The sequence below is a fragment of the Micropterus dolomieu genome, linkage group LG13 (assembly GCF_021292245.1).
Source record: "Micropterus dolomieu isolate WLL.071019.BEF.003 ecotype Adirondacks linkage group LG13, ASM2129224v1, whole genome shotgun sequence".
NCBI lineage: Eukaryota > Metazoa > Chordata > Actinopteri > Centrarchiformes > Centrarchidae > Micropterus > Micropterus dolomieu.
In genome coordinates this window covers 1,784,685-1,795,473 of record NC_060162.1, presented here as the reverse complement: position 1 = coordinate 1,795,473, position 10,789 = coordinate 1,784,685, and the positions used below count along the sequence as shown (strand labels likewise).

General features: G+C 40.5%; 1 protein-coding gene across 2 annotated transcripts in view; it reads right to left on the bottom strand.

Annotated features, from left to right (window-relative positions):
* Window positions 1–4,244: 4,244 nt before the first annotated feature.
* The window catches only part of LOC123981799 (butyrophilin subfamily 1 member A1-like), a 43,716-nt gene continuing 37,171 nt past the window's right edge, over window positions 4,245–10,789 (bottom strand). For both annotated transcript variants that reach the window (XM_046066995.1, XM_046066996.1), the window contains 2 exons: window positions 8,260–8,349; window positions 4,245–7,561 (listed from right to left, as the gene is read on the bottom strand). In XM_046066995.1, coding sequence (XP_045922951.1) covers window positions 7,440–7,561; window positions 8,260–8,349 — 212 coding nt within the window. In that variant the 3' untranslated portion in view covers window positions 4,245–7,439. The remainder of the gene's footprint in view (window positions 7,562–8,259; window positions 8,350–10,789) is intronic.

The window sequence follows — 10,789 nt, the reverse complement described above, 5'->3', positions numbered from 1 at the left end:
GAGTCCCTCAGATGAAATAGGTGATTGCATACTTTCTGCTGACAACTCGAATGGCTGCCCAGAATATGAGCTAAAGGTGTGGCACTGAAGAGGTCGGCGTAGGACAACGTACACCGCTCCCAGCCATTTGCATGTCCAACGTGTGTTCTCTTAGCAATAAATCTACTTTTATGGACCGATCTAGTTTTTCAAAGGAATTGTTGTTTTATTCTTTTGTGGCTGCACGATGACATCACCGACACGGCTGGCTCAATAACAACCGGTGCCCGGATCATTGCTCTAGTATCCTGGAATGCAGGGGCGGACTGGTATAGGCAAGTATTCAGGCAGGAAATATGACTAGACCCCAGGCCACCTTGTTCACACAAACCGCTATTTTTTGTGACTAACCTTCTTATATACAGTCTACATCTTTAAATTCACTCAATTCCTGCATGTCTATGAGATCATGATTATATTATCTGATCCCATAGACACTCAATATTTGAGCCAAAATAGCCTAATATTGCTGTTTAACGTAACGTCTGACTACAACAAATAGTTTTTAAAAAGTCTGTCCTAAGGCATTTATCAGTTTCTGACTGATGGAGGGAAAACTGTTCCCCAAAACTACTGTATTACTATTATACACATGTAGGCAATTCTACAGTATGTGATCTCCTTTTGATCACTGATGCAATAAGTCATGTAATATTGTTTCATTTCCTTTCACTGAGCCTCCTCCTGAAAACTGTTTGGAGTGATGTGATCCACCTTTTTGGTCTTAGTGAGGACTCGAGCAGCAGCGTTCTGAATCTGCTGCAGCTGTCTGATGGATTTCTTAGGGAGCCTGTAAAGACACTGTTACAGTAGTCGAGTCGACTGAAGATAAATGCATGGATAAGTTTTTCCAGGTCCTGCTGAGATGTACAGTAACTCTTCTAATCCTTATCCAACGAAGGTTCAAGTCAAGAGGAACTGAACTTGGCCTCTTCTAATCCTTGATAAAGTCTTCAGGCTACAGTAGGCTGACTTTGTAATTGTCTTAATGTGGCTGATTAAATTCAAGTCTGAGTCCATGACTACACTGAGATTTCTGACTTGATTTGTGGTTCTTAACAGACTGAAGCTTAGCACTGGCACCAAAAACAATAACTTCAGTTTTATTTTTGTTTAATTGAAGAAAATTCTGGCACATCCAATCGTTAACTTGCTTAATACAGTTACTCAGCACTTGTATGGGATCATAGTCCCCTGGTGAAATGATTATGTAAATCTGTGTGTCATCTGCATAATCTGAGCCAGTGGAAGCATGTAAATGTTAAACAGAAGAGGCCCCAGAATGGAGAGTGTGCAGGCTGCTGAGATGCTGAGGGGCTTCCAGTGGAAGTTGAATTCTCTGACAGTATAGTCACACATTTATGAGAGAATCTTTGCTTTGCAAGGCTGCAACATCTAACCGTGTATTATCCATGCATTGGAAAGTTATATTAAATTTTGCTATCGGATTTAGCAGTGAGGAAATACTCCTGAGTTTAACCCACAATCACTATCATGCACCTTAGAGACTTTGCCTTGGAGTGATTTTCGATTTTTTGTGACATTAATTTCAGGGAATTTCCGATTTTTCTTTACACTTTCATGTAGGATTTTTTTTCTCGGTTATTAACCCCGACCCTGGCTCCCAAGTTTTGGACATGTAAAATCCATCCATCCATCCATCGTCAACCGCTTATCCTGCGTACAGGGTCGCGGGGGCCTGGCATCGGGCGAAAGGCGGGGTACACCCTGGACAGGTCGCCAGTGTAATTAACAACCTAGATATATAATGTAAGTCCAGTGACTGTTACCGGACAGCCAACCTGCCTCTCATTCTCCGGCGCTGGCAGTAACTCAGGCTGCAGAATGAACGACAGACTCTGAGGAGGACCCATGTGAGCGCTGTAAGAGTCCAAGACTATTCACGCATGCTCCCTCAGACAACCCGTTGCTCGATACAACGTTAGGTCAAATGAATGAAATGTTCTTTTGAATGACGCAACACTAAGGCCAAATTGCTGGATTCAGTATTTACAAACCACACTGCTCCCCGAAGGAATTCTACTTAATTTCCCATGAAGTTCCTGTTCGTGACGCACAACATTTGTTAGAGGAGCAATTTTCCTTCCTCCCCTCCCGCTTCTCTCTCACGTTCTGTAAAATATGCTTGTAAGCTATTCACCATAAACTGCTTATAAAGAGCTATTCACACAGCTGGATCCATGGGAATCCCTGGTTACTCTCCAGAGGTCCTGATGACAACAGCAGCTCTTTTGCTGACACTGTGTGTTTGTGACGCCTGAGTTCTCTGAGCTGGTCAGAGCATATTTTTCACAAAGAGCAGTTATTCAGAGAAGAGGACATGCACTGAAAAGAATCATAGAGTCATTTAGTCATGTCAACTTACTTCTTCTTTTTAACTCAAATAGCTCTGACAAGTTTTGGATTTTGAACTCAACTGTATGAGTTTTAGAAAGTTAAACTTCCATTAATTCATTGTGTTGACTATTTGACACTTTTGTGGTGTTGATTGAACTTACGTATGTAAGTTATCAGTTGAAACAAAAGGCGAGAGTATGAGGATTGTCTAGGTGCTGCGTCTTTTGAGTTTGAGAAAAACATATACATAATCAACTAATTATTAGGGTTTAGCGAGATACAGATACAGATACTTTCTATGAGTATCATCAGAGTAAAATGTGTCAATATCTGTTTTGTTATAAACTATAAATATATGAATATAAAAAAATCAATTACTATTCTCTGAAGCTCAATTCTGAGGTTGTTCTGTAAATGGTTTTCTAATAAATATAGCGAGTTCTGATAGAAATTTCAGGCTTAAATAACTTCCAGTTAATACCACCCACTTATAGAATAAGCTCCGCCCATTCTGAGTACAGATACAGAAGATTTGGTGTTCTTGCTCACCCCTGCTAATTATACACTGCAGATAAGTCATATATTCAAATTCCTACCAAAATATAGACACTTCTGTGGTAAACAAGACTTGTGCCACCGGTCGAAAAGGTTCCAGACAACGGCCTTAAGGCCCTTTCAGAAAGGAGGTGACATCTGCTGACATCTGCTGACATCTGTTGACATCTGTTCTCGGTTTATTTACTCCTTTACTCCATCTGCATTTTTTGGACATGTGATATGGTCAATCTAAATATGTGAAAACATTTAGGATAATTTAATTATAGCCGAGCGAGATGGGCTACATCTAACGAAGTGTCCTTAAGCTCTCCTCCCTAAATGTCATTTCAGCTGTTACCGAAACTACTTTAAGAGAACACCGGTGAGAGCTGTGGCCCAGGGCCTCAGTGTGGGTGGAAAGACCACATTGTTCTGAGAGAATATAAGAGAGACGAGGGGGAGGAGGAGGGAGGAGGAGGGGGTGTGCGGTAGGGACGAGGGAGTGTGCAGTGGGCAAACAGCAGTATTGGCTTTGTACTCCTCCTTGGAGGTTCTGTCTCACCAGCCTGAATGTTTCCTGTCCTCTTCTCTGAATGATTGCTCTTTGTGGTTATTGGACCTTGTGATGGTTGCTCACAGAAACGTGCTTCCGAACACACAGTGTCAGCAAAACAGCTGCTGTTGTCACGAGGAGCTCTCAGAGACTCTATTCAATTGGCTTTATTGGCATGAATGTCAAAGAACAATTTTGCCAAAGCTTAAAACAAAAGAACAATTCATTTCATGTAATTCATTAAATAAAAAATAAAAACAGTAAAAGTGTGTTTTTATATATAATAATAATAATAATAATAATCCTTATTTGTAGAGCACTTTTCAAAAACAAGTTACAAAGTGCTTTAACAAGTGTAAAGAATAATACAAAAAAAAAAGATAAGAGCATGAAAATATAAAATTAGTAAAATACAATAAAATAAAAGGGATAAAATAAAGTCAAATAAGATCGGGAAAAGCTCTCCTATAAAAGTCTGTTTTAAGAAGGGACTTAAAAGAGTTCACTGACTCAGCTCATATAAAATATATATACGTATATTAAACAGGCTCCCAGTCTGTTGACTCCAGGCAGTCCTGAAGAGGATCTGTAGCTGCTGTAGTCCCGATTGGTTTAGCCCCCACAGATTTCCATAACCATTTAGCTCTTTTATATGTTTGGTGCCAAGATGACTGGACTTCCGGGCTTAGATAATAAAGTGCTGCATGGGTGTAGAAGATTCAAAAGATTAAAAACTAAACTGAAAAAAACTATTGAATCAGAAACACTTACTATTTATTCAGAACAGCAGTAAATACTGTAATACAGAGTAGAAAATTATTTGCATTAGAAACAAAGAGCAAAGAATAAATTCTTTTGTTTAAGAAAACAGGATTTAAATTTTATGTAGGCCTGTATCAGTTTCAGGCACTTTGGATTGTTTGTTTTGCATCAGCTTTGACTGGATTTATTTTTATCATCATGAAGCTCTGGTAGCTCTGAGTAACTGGAGATACGTCCACCTGAAACGAGTATCCAGGTCTTTATTTTCCAGATTATTCCCATAAAAAGGCATCTTCTGCTTTCCAACATAGCATGAGTAGTTTCATTAAAACAGGTAGTGATATGACAATGTGATGTGATATGAAGATAAAAGCAGGCGGAGAGGCTGAGACTGGGGGCTGTATGCATCTTTAACCTTATCATACAGCAGGTCACTGCCAGTGAATGATACAACCCCATCTGACAGCTTCAAAGATTCATTTAACTGAATCAATCACTTCCATGGAGACAACTGGAACTTTCCTGACTGGATCATTAAGAGCAGCTGGTTTAACATCAACATGCGAAAGACTGGGATGCGCCAAAGCCAACTCTGCTTTCCGATGATGCCTTAATTACAAACTTGGCAAAACCTACCAAATGCAGACCATGATTTATCTTTCCAGACTGAGACCAACAAAAACAGTGGTGTGACCAACAGCTCTAGGAGTCGCATTATCTGAAACACAGTTTATCCCAAATAGCTTCAGGGAAATTTCCTACTTCCTGCTCAGCTATGAGCAGCAACATCTAGTAGATTACACTCTTTAAATTGCTCTGGTACCATTAATGTTCTGTGTTAAGGATCACACAGAAGTGTGAGAACCTCCCACGCTGAACACAACCTGTTGAAATGCTTGGTTTAGTCCCTTGCAACATGTGACTGCTTTTCACACTTCCTCCAAGACCTGAAACGTTGCCTTGAAAGCTTTTTTGGCAACCCATTCAAAAAGGGAGAAAAGAACCTCTGAGTCTGTCTCATCACACTTTGGTACATTTTCTCACTATGTGAAACAGATGCTGCAGATCTGAACACTCAGTCTCAGCATCACAGCTGTAACTTCAATTTTCCTTTCCATTGACTGCCTCTGCTGTTCCTTTTCTATCTCCAATTTTATTTCTTTCCATTTGCAATACAGCAGAAGTTCTTTTTGCTGCTCAGAGGTTAAAGCTGCTGCTGGCGAAGCCACAGGCTAAGCACTCACTTTGATTTAATTGTTGCTGGCAAAACAAAACTTTCCATGAAAGCAGCTCTCAGAAAACCCTAAATGTCCTCCTTTAAGCGTTTCTCTCCCACACCAACATCATGATGATCAATAAGGTTCAAACGTGTGTCTCTTTTTCAAAAGCTCCACAAAAGCTCCACAGACTGAATCGGTGTTTGTCTCGTTCTTTAATTACTTAACCAAGCCGGAAAAACAAAGCTGTGGTCTGCGTCGGGCTTCATCCACCCTGAGGACCCCTGCTCCTCCTCCGTTAACCCTACTATGGGTTGTGTTGCCAGCGGAACCGGCGCACTGGACTGTCAGTGGTCGTTCCCTCCGGCTGGATGAAGTCTGAAGCTCCTGATTTTACACTTGCACTTAAAACCATCAGAGCAAGAAAGGCAACTGCACAAACAGCGACCCCCCTCGAGTCCAGGGATGTGCCCACTGCTCTAGCAAATCTAGCAAATAATACTAAATGTTTTAATAATTAAATTAAGCAAAGTATGTGTGAGTGGGGTTTATTTGTGTAGAAGTGTCGGCAGGCCAGGATCATCAAGCAGGTCTCCTTTATAGCCACCTGAGCGCCGCCTGCTCAGGTGTGTTGCATCTCAGACCAGGTATCAGCTCCACCCACCAACTACCTGGATTAGGTTTAGGACCTTTTAGACCTTCTTGAGTTTTTCCTATCAAGCTGCTTTGAACTTCTCAGGGAAATGTTGTACTTTTTACTGCGTCACATCTATCCGACGTCTTTAGTTAGTAGATGTTACACACAAAACATAAAGTAACACAGGATACATCAATTCTACAAGTACAAATACATATTATTACAATGGTTTATTCAGAATCCTGTTTTTCAAAACAAACAGTTATCACCAAATATGGAGCATTCAGTATAACTGGGAAAATAAAGAAAGTAAGAGTTAATCATATGTTGATCACAGGCACATAAAAGATTCCTAAAATTACGCATCAAAACAAACAAGCAGCAGATAACACATGCAGTATCGATATACAGTACAAAATTACACACAATGCGTGTATCATGGGATGGTGATGGCGCAGTGCATGTGACACATGAGATTCCCACTGTGACGCGTCCACCAGTGTGTCCCTGAGCAAGACTAGTTGCCCCAGAGCCGTGCGACCTCTATACAGCAGTTGTCACTTTGGATAAAAGCGTCAGCTGAACGTAAGAGAAACGACTAATTACAACGTAGGAATGTGCAGTGAAGAAAGTAAGAGTTGATCTTAGCTTAATTTAACAAACTTCCAAAGACGGTCTGCAGGATGTGGAGGTCACACCATGGCGCTAAAGGAGGGACCCCTAAAACACTTAGACAGATGATCTTAACATATGTATTTGAACAATAATAAGGATACATAGAAAATAGTAATTAAAAGCAGGTGTCAGTAAGACAAGTTTTAATACTGTTTTGTTATCATATGATGCACAAAATACTGCTTCAACAGCTAGTTATATGAGCAGAATGTAAAAGTAAACCGGCTTTATACATTAAAGGTCCAGGAGAACAGTTTAAGAGATTTCTTTTCCAGTCACAATATTCCGGTTACTAATCCAAGTAACGCTGCGTCGTTATTGAACGTACCGACCTTGACGTGAATGCGCGACTGCGCGGCAGCTCAGTGGCCCTGGACCTTATGTTGTTCAAGACAGCTGTTAGCTTAAAAGCTAAATGAAGAAATCAGAACGAGGGAGAGAGGTGTTCTGTTCACAGATGTAAGTATGGCCATTATTGTGTCACAGTCAAAGATGAAAGACTATGTGCCAATGCACTGACAATTCACCTATTTTGTCATTTAGGTAGGGGAACATGCTGAGCGTCAAGTAACAAATTATATAAATATTTACTTCTGCTTCTTCCCCACATTATTAAACAATGAACACATCAGTGAGTCACATCGTTGCACTGGGTGTTCCTTTATATATCTACACCCAATTTCCTTTGTCCAGCTGACTCAAAGACATCCGTCTTAATCTTGTTGTGATATTTCTTGACCACATTTGTTAACGTCTCCACAGTTTCCCGGTTCCACTTGATCCCTGTGTGCCAACAGAAGAAGAAACCTGTTAAAACTTTCTGTGTTCATGTAGTTTTGCAGCACTGTAACTTCCAGGAGGGAACACTGACTAGTGTACTGAACAAACATAAAGCAGGCTCCAAGGATCCGGCACTGTGTGGTGTTTAAAAGAGTGTTTCCTCTGCAGCACATCTTATATTTCTCATTCTGGTTAGCCATTTTTTTACATAGTTAGCAGCATGCTTTAATATCATGCCCGGGTCTAGCTGTGCCACCCAACCACATCTAATGTTTTCCCATAATGTTGTGATTGTGTGTGAGCTCTACCCACATGATAGTCATTCCACAATAAATCTCTGCAGTTTTAACCGCAGCTCTGCACCATCTCTTCATTTCTAGTGGTACACTCGCTGCGGGCTCATGGATTTAAGACACATATTTTTTGTGATTTTGATCTTGAAGTTTATCCTTACATGCTGTTTTGTTTGCCTCGCCTTTTCTTTTTGCCCCGTCTTCACCTTCCTTCATGCTAAAGGACATTCAGTGTCTGGAAATACCCCTTGCACATTTATTGTACTGTTAGCAATAAATCCCCTGTGATTTCCACTTTTACAACTAAACCTTAACAACTGATGATTTAAAATTAATCGCTACGTATCACTACTGCCAATGAAAATCTGACAGTAACTTGACGTACTAAGGAAAATGAATGTGACTTACAGATGATGCACACACAGACAAGTGTGACAATAACAGCAAGGGCGACGTCGCACCAAACAGCAGAACAAGACTGGATGATGAATAAACCAGCTGAAAAGATAGAAAAACAGAACAGAATTATATTTATATGAAAATAGACCCCATATGTTTGACACAACAAGTCCTCCAACCTAAACAACAACATTGGTTGCTTATCCATGCCTCCTAGTGACAACGACTACGAAGTCTACATCACGTGGCATTAAACACGTGGTTAACGTGAAACGTTGCAGTTTGGAACGAGCTACACGGTGGCTTGCAAATGAGAAAAGTGGTGCGTGCATTCTGTTGGTTTTCACCCCCTTTACTATCAGCCCCTAAACAAGATCTGGTGCAACCAGTTACCTTCCATAGTCACATAATTACAATACATGTTGTTCAATTTATACTATCATTTGTCTTATATCTATATATTGTTTTTATTAAATAACCATTTCTTATTATTATAATACTCATTTTATTACATGCGTAGGGTTTAGTGTTTTCCTTTCTTGTTGTTCCTCTCCTCTCCTTGAATGATCATTCAAGGTCGGGGAGGATCTCTGTTCCCCAAAACATAGAAACCTAGACTGTGTAAATGATTATGCATCCCTTTGCTCGGGCTAGACACCTTTGGACAAGCGGAACGTGATGTAGTACGCGTGTTGTAGTACGTCTCGGTTAATCTTTTTTATTAATAAATTCTCCAGACACAACAGGATGTTGTAACTCAGTCATTTGCTCCCTCCGTCATCAGCAATTTACAATATCAACAACAATTTGGGACCCCAGATGGGACGGACAATGGATTCTCTGTTGAAGGACAGAAGCCGGCTTATCTAGGAAAAATCCTCCCTACAAGGAGAAGCTGTGTTCAGAGGAGCCCTGATCTTCGCTCTGTCCCTGAGAGAAAGGGGAAAGAACTTACACAGTGAGAAATGAATAGATAATTGAGTGAAAGACAAAGACAGTGAGGTTGAATAGAGTGAGGGAAGTGTCAGAGATCTTGCAGCTAAAGATTTGCAGAACCTCTATCCACTCGTAAACTTACAAGTGCATCCAGAGTGAGACTGAATCAATGAGGCTCGTGGACAGACGTCTCCTGGATTCAGTGTTGTTTCTCGGAAACAACACTGATTTTGGTGAAAACAGTGCACTTGACGTGTTCTTACTCATGCATGATGGTTGATGGTTGGAAATACCAAACGACTTCCGGAAGACATCAAGGAAAGAGATGACGTGTAGGTCTGAATGAGGTCAGTGACATAAGTAGGAGGCAGATTGTGGAGGGCTTTGAATGTTAGTATTGTTAATCATTTGTGAATTGATCCAGCTAATAAGTTAGGTTTGCAGCGCTGTAGCCTCAGACTTCACCAAACTCAAACATAAACGTCTGTGTTGACGTCACGGAAAGTATGGGTAGAGAAAATGTGGGGACCTAAAGCGACTGTATGTGAAGCCAGCTGTGAAATTTATGACTGGAAAAAAAAGGAAACATCATAGGACAATTTAAGTGGACTAAATACATGTTTGGTGAGAAGGGAAAAGACAGCTGCAGAAGAGTGATCAGCATTGTCCAGAGGAAAAAAGGAAAAGAAACCCGAAATTCAGATTGATGTATGAAGACAAGAATTGACGGAAAGGAAAGCTCAGAACTGAAAGTTAGACTAGATAAAGTAAGGATCACAATGAAACTGATAAAAGGAATAACAAGAACAAATGAACTGATTATATCTTCTTTAACCGAGGTACACAATACACAGAATCCATTCTGGCTAATCCAGTACTAGACTCCCCTCCTCCTCCTCCTCCTCCTCCTCCTCCTCCTCCTCCTCCTCCTCCTCCTCCAGTATGCTCCAGTTTCAGATTCAGTCCAGTAAGAAGACTATGCAGAGGGGAAAACTGCTGCTACAGAGCGACAGAGACGTAAGAAACCAAGAATTAAAGACCTACTACTGGTGCACAGAAGGAAATGTGCTGCGGTCCAGTTAAAGTCCGATAAATAATATAATAATAATCTTTATTTGTAGAGCACTTTTCAAAAACAAGTTACAAAGTGCTTTAACAAGTGTAAAGACAATAATACAAAAACAATACAAGATAAAAGCATGAAAACATTGAAAAGACTAAAATACACGTTTAAGATAAATATAAAATTAGTAAAATACAATAAAATAAAAGGGATAAAATAAAGTCAAATAAGATCGGGAAAGGCTCTCCTATAAAAGTATGTTTTAAGAAGGGACTTAAAAGAGTTCACTGACTCAGCCGACCTGATTTCCTCGGGCAGGCTGTTCCAGAGCCTCGGGGCCCTGACAGCAAACGCTCTGTCCCCTTTAGTTTTCAGTCGAGACTCTGGAACAGACAGCAGACCTCTGCCCGAGGATCTCAAGGTACGTGCTGGTGCGTATGGGACTAAAAGGTCAGAAATATAACAAGGCGAGAGGCCATGAAGAGCTTTAAAAGTGATCAATAGAATTTTAAAGTCAATTCTAAAACATACTGGGAGCCA